Source organism: Stomoxys calcitrans, chromosome 5, assembly GCF_963082655.1.
Source record: "Stomoxys calcitrans chromosome 5, idStoCalc2.1, whole genome shotgun sequence".
Taxonomy (NCBI): domain Eukaryota; kingdom Metazoa; phylum Arthropoda; class Insecta; order Diptera; family Muscidae; genus Stomoxys; species Stomoxys calcitrans.
This window is the reverse complement of record NC_081556.1, coordinates 119,531,717-119,547,294: the sequence shown is the minus strand read 5'-3', so window position 1 is coordinate 119,547,294 and position 15,578 is coordinate 119,531,717. Positions and strand designations below refer to the sequence as shown.

Here is a 15,578-nt window from a genome sequence, read left to right as displayed (position 1 = left end):
AGATTAAAACCTAAAGTCAATGAGATAATTGGGCCCTATAAAAGCGGCTTTAGACCTGGTAAATTCACCATAGAACAGCCAAATCCTGGAAAAGACCCGAGAAGGAAAAATCACCTATTATGTCTTTGCTGACTACAAAGTAAAGTTTGCAAACTATCGATATTATCGATAGTTTTAATGATAAATATCGATAGTATCGACACAATTTTTCAAACGAAAATGAGAAGTGAAAATCCGAAGATCGACCAAATAAAGACCAAGGTTAATAAAGTCAGTTGAAAGTCATGAGAGAAATCAATGCACAAAATGTTAGTCTAATCGGATGAAAATTGCGCCGTCTATAGGCGCAATGTATCTTAAAGGATACATTCAGTATCGGATTTCTTTTTTTAGTTTTGCAAACAATTTTAACTTTTGCGATAGTTTCCATCGGAAAAATATCAATCGATATTCAGTCAAAAAATTTAGTATCGATAATGCCATCGATATTTTGCCAGCTCTACGACAAAGCCTCTTTCCACAGCCCTATACGTTCAAAGGTATTTCAAGCCATGTCTGAGTTTGGTATCTCTTCAAAATTAATGAGATTCTGCAGGATGACATTTGCTGATACACATTCCTCAGTAAGAATAGAAAAGAATCTCTCCGGACCATTCAACACCAAACGAGGTTTCAGGAAAGGCAGAGAGCTTATCGTGTGATCTCTTTAATATCCTGCTGGAGAAGATTATACGAGATGCATATGTAAACAGATATAGCACACTAATCACAAGAGAACACATGCGACTCGCCTATGCCGACGACATCGACATCATAGGTCGGTCACCGGCAGTAGTAACTACAGCCGTTGAAAGAATCGAAAGAAAAAAAGTCAGTGATAATTGGTCTGGCAGTAAATGGACACAAAACGAAATGGATGGGATCAACTCGCAGAACGCCCTCTACAACCGACCAGATGAAGAAAATGGAGAAAGTTGGGAGCCACAACTTTGAGATAGTTATCAACTTTATCTATCGCGGCGCCGCACAGTGTTGCCCCGGTGGACAAAAATGCAAAAATCGGAAATGAAAATTTTTATGAAATCTTTTACTAATCTTTTAGAAAACACTTCAAATATGAAGAATTTAAAAAAAAATAATTATATTTGAAGTTCCTCGTCATCTAATGGGCGTTTTCGTACGAAGGTTTTTTAACAAATGGATGATGCATATTTTTTCCCAAAAATTAAAATTTCTGTTTATGTAAACAAAATTGATTTTTTATTTATTGGGGTACCAAAATAGAATAAGATCTTAAAGAGGACATAATTGACAGCACATTTGTCAACGTAAGGTGTCACTGACATGAACATATGGTTAGTACCGTTACTTTTAAATAAGAGGCAAAAATAAAGCAATTACTGTCAAAAGTGAAATTTTCAGCAGAGTGGATCTAAAAAAGTCCAACTGGGACCACGCTAACTCTTTTTCAGCGTTCTTCAGTGAAGTGTCCTGAATCAAAAAGGCTAAATTTCAGCTGCACCAACTTGCACCATTTGCGTATATAGTGTTATATTATATTAAAGCTAAAATGAAAGTGCGTGAGTTGTATAATATTTGGTTGTCTGTTAAAGCAGTAAACCCAACGCATGTAAACAAAGTAATAATAAACAAAATCGAAAGCAATGGCAACAAGTTACTGAATGAACAAGACAAAGAAAAAATAAAATCAACTTTAAAGAAGTTCAACAAAAAATGGGTTAAATGTTCCCGTATGAAACTAAGGTTTGAATCATCCAATAATATTTGGCTGGATACCGACATGCGTCTGGGCGTAAATGATTTCTTTGAGGTAATTAAAACATTTTTTTTAAAGCTTATCACCACTATGACCAAAAATATTTAAAATTAGGAACCAAGTACTAGTGGCAGTAGAGGAAGACCACGAAAGTCCTTTGAAGAATCGTGCAATAGAACAAAGAGAAGGCGAGTGGATGAGTTAGTTACATCGAATTCATCAGAATTAATTAAAAAAGCTGCGGAAAAGCTAACTATCCTGAGTAATCAAAGCACCATATCAGTTAAAGAGGCTTTGGGCTTGTACGTTGATATGGATTTGTCCTATAGAACATACAATATGATGAGAAATTTAGTAAATTCATTTCATAAGGATTGTTTCCCATCGTATAAGGCTTTATTCAAATCTAAACAAGAACTTATACCACATGATATCGAGGTAACAGAGAGCTCTGCAGAAATTCCATTGCAGTCTCTATTAAATCAAACCGCAAAAAGCTTGATGGACTCCCATAACTTGTGCCCCAAAAAAGATATTACATTAGAATGTAAATGGGGGTTCGATGGAAGTTCGAACCACAGCGTATATAAACAAAAATTTTCGAACCCAAGAATTAATGATGAGTTTATATTTGTGGCATCTCTGGTACCATTGCGATTTTTTGATCCTAAAACCTCCACAACATTATGGGAAAACGATCGCCATTCCTCACCCAGATATTGTCGACCAATAAAATTCATGTTTATGAAAGAAAACCCTGATTTGGTGAGAGATGTGGAACGGAATATTTCACTTCAAATCGAAAGCTTGAACAGCTTTCACCATGAAGAAAAAAACGTAAATGTTAGTTTTTCTATGAAGCTAACTATGATAGATGGCGCTGTCTTAAATGTTCTTACGAATAATAAAAGCAGTTCAAATTGTTGTATTTGTGGGGCGAAGCCTACCGAAATGAACTCAACTGCAGTGTCTGAACGCGATGTAAATGAAGAGCATTATAAATATGGACTCTCGACGCTGCATGCTAGAATTAAGTTTTTTGAATGTATACTCCATATTGCGTATAAGTTAAAAGTGAGAAAATGGAGGGTTTCAAAAGAACAGGAGAAACAAGTAGTTTCTGAAACTAAGTCACAGATTCAAAAAAAAATTAAAGAACAATTAGGATTAATAGTAGATAAAGTTAAAAATGGTTATGGCACAACAAACGATGGAAATAGCGCCAGAACATTTTTCTCAAATATTGAAATTGCATCGAAAATAACTGGAGTTGATAACAATTTAATACGAAACTTTTCAATAATACTGCGAACTATTTCAAGTGGATCAAAAATAAATATAGAAAATTTCGATACGCTCTTGAAGGAAACAAGGGATTTGTATTTAAGCAAGTATGCTTGGTATTTCATGCCAGCTACGGTGCACAAAGTACTTGTCCATGGAATAGGATTCATAAAATATTTCTCAATTCCTATTGGAATTTTGTCAGAGGAGGCAATGGAGTCATGCCATAAAATAATCAGAAAGGCAAGACTAGAGCATACACGAAAGTGCGACAGAGAAAAAACTAATAAAGATTTGTTTGTATATATGATTTTACACTCAGAGCCATCCATTAGTGTTTTAAGTCAAAAGAATAGAAATATCTCCGAAAACTTAAATGATATTCAATATTATATTGAGCAAGATTGAAAACCATACAAAGAAATGTTGATACCTTTTTTGAAGTGTTATTATGTTTTATGTTGTTTTATAAGAAATATGAAATAAAAAATTAAATAAAATAAATTTGAAAAAAATTTCGCTTTACATTGGTTCAAGAAGTCAAATCGGGAGATCGGATTATATGGGAGCTATATCAGGACATAGTCCGATTTGAACCATACTTACCATGGATGTTGAAAGTCATAACAGTAGCCTTTGTGCAAAATTTCAGCGAAATCGGATAACAACTGCGACCTCCAGGAGCTCAAGAAGTCAAATCGGGAGATCGGTTTATATGGGAGCTATATCAGGATATAGCCCGATTTGGTCCATACTTAATGTTTTTCTTAATTTAAGTCAAATATACATGTATTTAAAATTTTAGAGCTCTATCTTAACTCTAACTATTTTTGTCCAACGAATGTATGAAGAGGCAACACTGTGCGCCGCCGTAACGAATGACACCAGTTTTGAGATGAAGCAAATAATAATACTGGCAAACAGATGCTACTTTGGATTAAATAGGCAGTTCAAAAACAAGGCCACCTTTCCACAGACGAAAATCACACTATGCAAGACACTGGTCGGACACTGATGCAGGAGATCGAGGCGCTTGGAAGGCTATTCTGAGTTCGGCTAATGGGACGAACGTTCTGTCATAGCCAGTTAGAGTAAAAAAGGTACCTAACGAATGTCTCCAGTATTAGGCGCTGAAATTTTTTTCTAAAATTCTTGCCAGGATTCGAACCCAGGCGTTCATATTTTTAAAAAAATCCCTTAAAATATTGCAAATTTCACAATTTTTGCAAAATTGCAAGATTTTTACAAAATTTAACGATTTTTACAAAATCTCATGATTTTTACCAAATCCCAAAACTTTAACAAAATTCCATTATTTTCAATAATTCGACGATTTTGACAAACATTTCACGTCTTTAACAAATGTTCCACGAATTTTATAGAAATTTGCTTAGAAAAATCTACCGGTTCTTATAAAAACCCTAAGATTTTTTCGAGATCCCATAATTTTTACAAAATCCCTCCCAAATTTTTACAAAATCTCACGATTCTTACAAAATCTCACGATTTTTACAAAATCCCACGATTTTCACACAAATCCCATGATTTTCACACAAATCCCACGAATTTTACAAAATCACGCGGTATTTAGTCCTGTAATTCAACAAACATCACAAAATATCTAGATTTTTACAAAATCCCAAGATTTTTACAAAATCTCAGATTTTTACAAAAATCCTACGATATTTAGTTATTTAATTCCACAAACTTTACAAAATTCATTGATTTTTGCAAAATCCCGGGAGTTCTTCAAAATCCCATGATTTTTACACACTCCCACGATTTTTACCATATCCCACAATTTTTAAAAAAAGCCATGGTTTTTACAAAATCCAAAGAAAATTCTACGATTTTTACAAAATCCTACAATTTTTACAAAAATCTCACGATTTTTACAAAAATCTCACGATTTTTACAAAAATCTCACGATTTTTACAAAAATCCAACTTTTTTTATAAAAATCTAACGATTTTCACAAAAATCCCACAATTTATACCAAATCCCAAGATTTTTACGAAGTGCCACGATTTTTACAAAATCTCACAATTTTTACAAAATTTCACGATTTTTACAAAATCTCACGATTTTTACAAAATCTCACGATTTTTACAAAATCTCACGATTTTTACAAAATCTCACAAGGTTTACAAAATCTCACGATTTTTACAAAATCTCACGATTTGTACAAAATCTTACGATTTTAACAAATTCCCACGATTTTTACAAAAAAAAACTCACGATTCAAAATCCAAAGATTTCTACAAAATCCCACGATTTCTACAAAAATATCACACTTTTTACAAAAATCTAACGATTTTCACAAAAATCCTACGATTTTCAAAAAAATTCCACAATTTATACATAATCCCAAGATTTTTACAAAATGTCACGAAATTTACCAATTCCCACGATTTTTACCAAATCCCACGATTTTTACACAATCCTACGATTTTACAAAATCTTACGATTATTTCAAAAACCAAAGATTTGTACAAATATCCCGCAAATGTTACCAAAATCCCACGATTTTCACAAAAATTCCACGCTAAACTTAACTATCCTGCACAATCCCCCATTTTATAAATAAATTGCCAAAATTTTTACAAAATCTTAGGCTGTTTACAAAATCCCACGATGTTTAAAAAATCCTATGATTTCCACGATTTTTGATAAACTTTCTATTAAAATAGAAGCTGAGCTTTACAAACAAATGTGCAAATTGCAAACACCGTTTATCAATGTAGTGATATAGGGTATACAAATCCATAGAAATTAAAACCTTCTAAGGAAATCCTACAAAAAACAGCTCAAGTGAAAGCTAAGACAAAAAAAAAAAAATTGGCGTGAAATTACTTTGATTTCATTTCCAGTCTTTTGTATTTCTTTTCGCTCCTCAAAAAGGGAAAACAAAAAAACCATCCACTTTGGAGTATGATGAGGCCAAGAAAAAAGTGTAACATTTAACCCTTGAATATGATGTGGAGTAAAATAAAATCTGTTTTTCTGCGAAAACAGAGTGAAGTGGAGTAATTCCGTATGTTTCCGTTAGGAAATCATAATTCATGGCATTTCACCAAAAAAAAACGTAGGAAAATAACAAAATCCTTGCAAAACCCTCTCCCCGTCCCTTTAGCCAGTGCTCCACAGGCCCATGGTGAAAGAAAACAAAAGAGGAAAAAAAGGAAAATGGGAAAAACATTCAAGTCAAGATAAACATATACGACACGCGAGTGTGTGTTTGTTTGCTTTGTTGTTTGCAGGATAACAAAGTATCCCAAGAGCCAAAAGTAGCCTTGTATTTGTCTAATTGTACCCAACTACGAATTGTGTTCTTCATTAAGTCGTAAATTAATTCCAAAGAAAATCCTAATAAACGACGCTAATTTGTCGGTCCTTAAAACACTTAGGGTTCGAAGGAATAAAGAAACACCCAACAAGGATATGTAATGCCATGGCGACTGAGTTGATTGCTTGGTTGGCCACTTCTTAACATGTATTATCTGCCACTGAGATTGTTTTTTCGTTTTATCTTTTTTTGGATTATAAACCATACCATGGATAAGTATAATTGGCCAAAGAGGTAGAAGTCTTCAAATGTATTTCTTATCTTTTTAAGCCATTTCATATTTTTAACATATATGATTTATTTTGGAGGGATTTCGTTAACACCTTATTATTATACTTTTTCGCATTATCCCCCTTATACTATTTTTTGTTTTATGCTTTATCCAAACTTACCTCAGTGCCTTGTACTTTAAGTTTCATGTGATCTTCTCGTGTGGTTTTTCCATCTTTGCGCTTTTTCCAACAGTAGCCGTCACGTCGGTATCGCACCTTTTTGCGGGAATAAAGCAGTAGAGAGCCACTTTTTGGTCTACAATAGAATAGGAAACAATTTTAAAATTTTTAGTTTATTGCATTATACTCTTAAAAAAAAGAAGAAAAAAACAAAGAACAAAAAAAAAGGACATTTATCAATCAACGGGTGAGTGATCGTTGGCTCTAACTTGGCAAGCTTAGGTTAGGTGTAAGTGACAGTCTGCAATCAGACTCACTCAGACATTTTCTTCCATTGAGCTTCCACGTGCATAGGAGAAGAAAAATACAATTCAACCTCCCAGATTAAAAAGCCTGACAACTTGTTAATATTCCCATCAGCTAATTCAGACAAGTCCTCAAAGAAATGAGAACCAATAGTCCTTTTGTTTGCCAGTGCTGAACACACACATCAGATATTCTATTGTATCTTATTTATCGTAGTATCGTTGCCCTTCGAGCCACAACCTCACTGCTTACAAGTCGCTAGAAGCACAGATTCCAGTTACCCACAGATTCCAGTTATTCTGCTGTAGAATAATGGCATAAGGTAAATCATTAAATGCCCTGCATCAGATGGTGTCATCCTCAGTGCGGCTGTGATGCAGAAACAAGCCATCCTTTGGATTCGGATGAGTATTGAACAGAAGGTGGACTTTTGAAGGGCAATCCACCGGACCACAACACCATATACTCGTAGCATTATAATTCTGACACAACAGTATACATTAAAGTCGTTCACAGTTACAACTGTTTGTACCAGTATGATCGTTTTTTATACCCTCCACCACAGGATGGGGGTATACTAATTTCGTCATTCTGTTTGTAACTACTCGAAATATTCGGCTGAGATTCCATAAAGTATATATATTCTTGATCGTCGTGACATTTTATGTCGATCTAGCCATGTCCGTTCGTCTGTCCGTCCGTCTGTCTGTCGAAAGCACGCTAACTTTCCAAGGAGTAGAGCCAGCGGCTTGAAATTTTGCACAAATACTTCTTATTAGTGTAGGTCGGTTGGTATTGTAAATGGGCCATGGGCCATGGGTCTTGATTTCTTGAGCCTGATATAGCTGCCACTAGAGGGCGCAACTCTTATTCGATTTGAATGAAGCTGCCATATAAACCGATCTTGGGTCTTGACTTCTTGAGCTTCTAGAGGGCGCAATTCCTAACGGGCTGAAATTTTGCATGACGTATTTTATTATGACTTTCAACAACTATGCCAAATAAGGTTAAAATCGGTTCATAACCTCATATAGCTGCCATATAAACCGATCTGGGACCTTGACTTCTTGAGCCTCTAGAGGTCGTAAATATTATTCGATTTGCCTGAAATTTCGTACGACGGATCCTCTCATGACCACCAACATATGTGCTTATTATGGTTTGAATCGGTCTATAGCCTGATACAGCTCCCATATAAATCCATCTCTCTATTCGAATTGGCTGACATTTTACACAGATCTCCAATATATAATTTATTATAATTCTCGGGAAAAGAACTCGACAAATGCGATACATGGTGGAGGGTATATAAGATTCGGCCCAGCCGAACTTAGCACGCTTTTACTTGTTAATATTCAGTGAGTACAGATAAGTGGAAATCATTTTCTGTTACAAGTTGGTAGTGTTATTTTTTCGACGAGATCAAGTGTGAGTGAGTAAAAACAAAAAGAGAGTAACATATCTGTTTTCCAATAGTTTCTCCAAACAGATATAAAGATGCTGGTGTTGCCACAAATATTTGTTGTGTGCGCACGAAGTTGATTGCTCTGTTCGTCTCTCCTCTGTGTGCGGAAGAAAATAATGTGCGATTGTGTGTTGTTGCCTATCAACGACGTCTGTCGGGGGACAACGCCTTAGTTGACTTGGCGCCAAGGACGACAATCGTAACTTCGAGCACGGTAAATAGTGATGTCTGTCCATCGGCTCGGAGACCACGGATATGACGAATGGCGCCCCTCCTAACCTTGCCTGGTTGAAAAACCTGACGCATCTCTTCAGGCTAGTCACAGTTCTGTCGCCAAAAGTGATTGAGGTCCTGTCATTCTTTCTTCCGGCGATTGAGAGTGACTTAACAGTAGACCACAGCACGCCTTAACCTGTACCTGTACCTTAATTACATTGATCTTATGGTTAAAGCCACAAAGTAATGTAAGGTTCGTTCACTGCAAATGCAATTTGCCCATGAACATTCCATTAAGGAACAGGGGCATATCTCGCACATATCAATGAGTGCTGTCCGATTCAAATCTAAGCTCAATGATAAGGGGCCTCTTTTTTATAGCCGAGTCTGAACGGCATGCCGCAGTGCTACACCTCTTTGGGGAGAAATTTAACACAGCTGTCATACCATTTTTTCACATGGCATATTACCTCACAAATGTCGCCAGCATAGGGTGGGGAAAACCACCGCTGAAAATTTGTTCTGGTGTTCTCCTCAGGCGTTTAGCGTCATAAGCGGACATGCTATCTTCTGCGCTACGGTGGCCTCATGTTCTTTATCTATCCTGTTCATTTCCAGATTCAGCTTGCTGATATTGGGTTGAATGGGGTTCGTGCAACGATACCATCAGGCTCGACTGCGAATATAGGGGCCTACGCCGGGAAATCGGGCCGCACTTCAGGTATTCGACCGACTGGTAATTTTTTCTTAGCAAGTAAAACTTTCGAGGGGGGTATTCGGTCACTGAAGCGACGATTGGTGTACTCTCTGAAGCCGCCCCAATCGGCCTTCTTCTGATTGATAAACGTCCGGCGCTTAAAGGTTATGAAGTCGGGTGGTCCGTCGGTCTATGCTGAGAATTATGGGGAGAGAATTATGGTCTGATACCAAAGAAATGACGGCTTGCCAGGATACGTCACTTAGGTGATCAGGGTATGCAATAGAAATGTCTGGCGAGCTGCTGCATCTCCGTGGGGGATCCGCGTTCACCGTGCGAAACGTTGATCCTTCAATCTGCTCTGCCATAGCTGTGCCACGTTACCATGAAATGTGATGCACCTTAAAGTTCCCTAGAACCAGACGATTATGGCCAGACAGTAGCCCACTTATGTCGGGCTTGTAGGCTTGGCCATTAAATGGGTGACAGCTACCAACGGGCGGTATGTACACGTTATATAGCTCTATCCCGGCAGTACTGGACCTGACTGCTATCGCCATGCACTCCATATTGGGGTCACCGGTGGCAGGCGCCGGCGAGATGGGTCTATACGGCACGGAATGTTATATCAAGAAGGCCAATCCCCCACCTCCATTCCTTAAGCGACCCTTATTTAGCACATTGTATCCGTGACAACCGTGCAAGCTGCAGGTGTTGGTCAGCTTTGTCTCCTGGGTCGCTGCAACTTATGTGTTCTTCCGACTCATAAAATCTACTATCTCGTCGATCTACCCTCGTATACCGTTGCAGTTCAATTGTACTAGCCTGGCAATATTGGGGCTGGGATGCTGCTGTTGCCTACATTGCCGCACGGTAAAGGTCGATGGGCTCACATAGCCCGATTATGAGGACGCAAAAGGCGACGACGACGATGCTTGTGACCCACTGATGTGTATGTTCGCACAGCACCTTGCAACATATTTAGTGTGACTATACTCTATATACTATATAGTGATGAACGGCCAGATCAAGATCGGAAATGTACCCACTCCATGCACCGGTTATACCTCACCGAGACCGACCGATGATGGAGGCGACAAACCGAACAGAACTGGGGTCCGGGGTTCTTTTCAATCCCGGCACGGACCAGAAGCTTGCAGAAAAGGAATTCCGGGATATACCTCTCCCATGATGAAAAAAGGACAAACAGATACACTAAGGCGGCAGCCCTTGCCTTATGGATTGATTTATTATGACACGGCTGTGCTATTTGGTATGGCAGCCATGTGAAAACTTCCCCCAAAGAAGTGTCGCACGCCGTTCGGCTATAAAAAGGAGGTCCCTTATCATTGAGCTTAAACTCCCCAAAGAATTGTCGCACGCCGTTCGACTATAAAAAGGTGGTTCCATATCATTGAGCTTATACTTGAATCGGACAACACCCATTGGTGTTGTAGGAGAAAAGTTTGCCCCTGTTACTTAATGGAATGTTAATTTACAAATTTGCATTTAAATGCAGTAGACACTTGTTGAACATTGTCTAAAGAAATTCCGGTCTGTTTTCAGCTAATTTATGGGACCGGGGGCTCGTATGCTCCGAAGGTTGCGGGCTACGTATCTTGGCGTCACTATCGTGAAAGGGCTTGTATTGTCTGTGGACTCTTCCTTATCTATGGTCGTGTCGGAGGGAGTGTGTCGATTATATTTTCCACTGCTTTTCCATCCATCACCGGAGATGGGCTCCGTGTGTCGAGATTTTCTATCAAAATTTTGTATTCGGTTTATGATCGTGTCGGAGGTAGTGTGTGGACAATATTTTCCACTGTTCTTCCATCCATCACCGCCGTTGGGCTTCGTATGACGAGTTTTTTCTATCAACATTCTGTTTCGGTTTATGTCTTCCCATAATTCCTCCCAATTTTCTTTCTTGATACTTTTGCTTACTTTGACGTTTGGGAACTGTAAAAATTTGCACCTTAGACCAGGGGAGGACTATAGGGACTTTTATTAATACTTTTTGCAAATTAATGTATTATGATAAATATTATAGATGGTAACAAGTAAAAAAAGCATTAAGTTCGGTCGGACCATAATCCGGTGAAAAATGCATAATTTATGCCCCCATAGCAGCTTTATCGAAATATGGTCCGATTTGGACCAAATTCGACACGGATATTGAGAGATCTAATAAGTACAAGTCATTGTTCAATTTTGTAGAGCAAACAAAATATTTGTCTTTTTAGTAGCCATATCCAAATATAGACCGAACTGAACTATATAGCCTAACATAACTCACTGTTTCAAATTTCAGCGAATTCGTATTATAAATGTGCTTTTTAGGGGACCAAAGCTTTAAATCGAAAGATCGTTCTATACGGCTGCTATATCCAAATCTGAACCGATCTGGGCCAAATTGAAGAAGGCTATCGAAGGGCCTAACACAAATCCCTGTCCCAAATTTCGGCGAAATCGAACAATAAATGCGCCTTTTATGGGCCCAAAACCAGCTTTATCCAAATCTGAACCGATCTGGGCCAAATTACAGAAAGTTTTTGAAGAGCCTAACGGAACTCTCTATCCCAAATTTCGGCGAAATCGGACGATAAATGCGCCTTATATGGGCCAAAACGTTATTTTGAGAGATCGGTCCATATGGCATAAGTTGTTGGAGAGCCTAACGCAACTCACTGTCACAAATTTTGACAAAATCGGGTAATAAATGCGCCTTTTGTGGGCCCAAGACCTTACATCGAGAGTCCGGGCTATTTGGCAGCTATATCTAAATCTGGACCGATCTGGACCAAATTGAACAGGGCTGTTGAAGGGCCTAACACAACTCCCTGTCGGCGAAATCGGACAATAAATGCGCCTTTTATGGGCCCAAGACCCTAAATCGAGAGATCGGTCTATATAGCAGCTATATCTAAATCTGGACCGATATGGGCCAAATCGAAGGGGGATGTCGAAGGGCCTAACACAACTCACTGTCCCAAATTTCGGTGAAATTGGAATATGTGTCTTTTATGTGCCTAAGACCCTAATCGGCGGATCGGTCTATATGGGGGCTATAACAAGATATAGTAGTCCAATATAGCCCATCTTCGAACTTAACCTGTTTATGGACAAAAAAGAATCTTTGCAAAGTTTTAGCTCAATATCTCTTTTCTTAAAGACTGTAGCGTGATTTCAACAGACAGACGGACGGACGGGTATGACTAGATAGTCCTAGATTTTTACGCTGATCAGGAATATATATACTTTATAGGGTCGGGAATGGATATTTCGATGTGCTGCAAAAGGAATGACAAAATGAATATACCCCCATCCTTCGGTGGTGGGTATAAAAAGATATGTTAAAATTTTTTAGGTCCCTGATAATATTGCACTCCCACTTGTATTCAATATTTGACTTCCCTGAAAGCCATTAGCTATTTTATTCAGCTTGCTACCAATAAGGCTTTGCTGAGCGGATGGATTTAGCCAGTATATAAATGTTTACTATCATATACCATTAAATTTTATAATCTAAACTCTATTTCAAAATTGTATTAACTTTTATAATATGCAGAGAATGGGAGAAGCAGAATTATAACAAAAAGGAAATGCCTATTGCGTGACTCACCTTGTTCTAACTTCTTTAGATTGCCATTCGTTGTGTTTATCAAAACTGATAAGAATCGCAGCGATTTCCTGAAATTATAAACAATAGAGATAGAAATGTTCAGATTTAGTAATAAAATGACTAGACAAATATAATCTAAATTAATCTCAAGCAATAAGAAGGCTGTGATGACATGTACTTTAGATAATAAAGAAAAAAGAAAAAGAAAACTTATTTATTACGTTCTTTTATTATATGGTTATGGCGAAGTAAGGAACCTACATACAGATATACAAAACAATGACGTACTTTTAATATTCTTCAAAAACAATGAACATTAATTCTTTAAGAAGAAGAATACCTAAGGGCGTAAAATATTTTTCTACTAGACTATCCGACCCAGGACCACTCTGCTGCGCCTTCTTTTACATTATGTGGAAAAAATTATTCTTTGAATATTTATTTTCAACAATTGAAGAGCTTTTAGTGAAATACCATGCAACGAAAATGGTATGTGTATATCGCTTGACTAACAGTACGAGGGTTGCCTTTTATATTTCAGGATTAGAGAACACAAAAACAAATATTAATCATCCAGAATCGCTTTATTGTCTTCCAAATATTCCCCATTAAGATCTATACACTTTTCCAAGCGTTTGAACCAATTGTCGAAGCACTTTTGCCATACAGATTGAGGTATCTCCAAAACATGCATTCTGAAAGCATCAATCGTTTCTTCAGGTGCCGAAAAACTTTGACCTCTCATTTTATTTTTAACATACGGGAATAGAAAGAAGTCATTCGGGCCAAATTCGGACTATAAGGCGAATGACTCATTAAATCGACGTTTTGATTCCTTAAAAATTCAGTTATTTTTTTGATGGTCAAATGTTCAAGCAATTTTGAATATATGCTGGTCCTATTAATGCCTTATCTGACGATAAGTCACATGACGATCAATTGGCGCACAGCATTAATGGTTTTTGGAACAGCAACTGATTTTGGAAAACCTTTACGGAATTCATACCATCGACAGACACTGGTCCTTGATGCAGCTTAATCGCCAAAAATTGAATTGAGTTCATCGATGCACTGAAGTTGAGTTAATCCACGTCGAAAGTTGACAAAATAATCGTACGACATATTCAGGATGAATTTTGTAAGTTACTGTAAACAACATAAATAACGCTCGTATGTCAAAACGTTTTGAGTACGTATAACCTCAAAAATGTCAAGCTTTACCATAGAGCTGTCAGTTGGCAGTTTGCAACACAAGAATTGTCCAATCCCGAAATATAAAAGGCAACCCTCGTATAAAGATATACTAGGTTAGGTTGAAAAGAAGGTGCATATAATAATCCGCCCCATGCCACTATGGACATACACCTAAGCTAGTAATCGGCTTGTTGTGCGCTCTAACACAAATATACTATTATAAATATTGGGTTGCCCAAAAAGTAATTGCGGATTTTTTAAAAGAAAGTAAATTCATTTTTATTAAAACTTAGAATGAACTTTAATCAAATATACTTTTTTTACTCTTTTTTTCTAAATCATGCTAAAAGTAAAAGCTGATAACTGACAGAAGAAGGAATGCAATTACAGAGTCACAAGCTGTGAAAAAATTTGTCAACGTCGACCATATGAAAAATCCGCAATTACTTTTTGGGCAACCCAATACCTTTATTTGTATTCCATACAATATTTATTGGTCTTTGAAGTTGGTCGGAGGGTTAAAGGTAGGTTTGTGGTCCCTTGGTCCCTTTATTGCCATGGTTGGTAAATATGTATGTCCGATTTAGAGGTGTTTTGGGGGGGAGGAGGTGGGATAGTCCCCCAGATACTTAGCCCTGAAAAACTATCAGCATCGCGGTCTACTCTCAAATACCACTTATTAAAACTCAAATTCGAATTCTACTCCCAAATTCCTTTTAGTTAACCCCATATAGCCATGGCCAGAAAAAAAGGCATGTTCGTGTGGTGTTTTGAGAAAGTGGTAGACCCCAAGAAATGTCGCGTTCTACTCCCCAATACCTTCCATTTGAGCCTCATATTGCAATGGTCGGTGAATATGTATGATTTAAGGGTGTTTTGGCGAGTGGGGTGTTTTGAGGAAGTTGTGGACCCCAAGAAATGTCGTGTTCTACTTCCCAAGACCTTCCATTTGAGCCCCATATTGCCATGGTCGGTAAATTTTTACGATTTAGGGGTGTTTTGGGGAGTGGATGGCCCCCCTAACGCTGAAAAAATATTAGCAACGTGTTCTGCTTTCAAAATATGTTTGAACCCCATAATGCCATTGGTTTAAGGGGAGTATATGGGATGAGGTGACCCCAAAAAAGGAAATTAAAAAATTTGTTTTCTAAACTTAAATACCTTTCATTTGAGCTTATTTTTGCAATCATCAGCAAATATAGCCGGTTTGGGGGGTTGGCCCTAAAACCTACTTACCTCGCGCTCCACTCTCTTTGAGCACCAAATTGTCATGGTGAGC

The 15,578-nt window shown here is 37.6% G+C and overlaps 1 protein-coding gene across 1 annotated transcript in view; it reads right to left on the bottom strand.

Moving 5' to 3' along the window:
- LOC106085340 (uncharacterized) overlaps positions 1 to 15,578 on the bottom strand; it is a 244,517-nt gene that overhangs the window by 42,528 nt on the left and 186,411 nt on the right. The window contains exons 5-6 of the mRNA XM_059370221.1: positions 13,106 to 13,173; positions 6,800 to 6,935 (exon numbers count right to left, since the gene is read on the bottom strand). Coding sequence (XP_059226204.1) covers positions 6,800 to 6,935; positions 13,106 to 13,173 — 204 coding nt within the window. The remainder of the gene's footprint in view (positions 1 to 6,799; positions 6,936 to 13,105; positions 13,174 to 15,578) is intronic.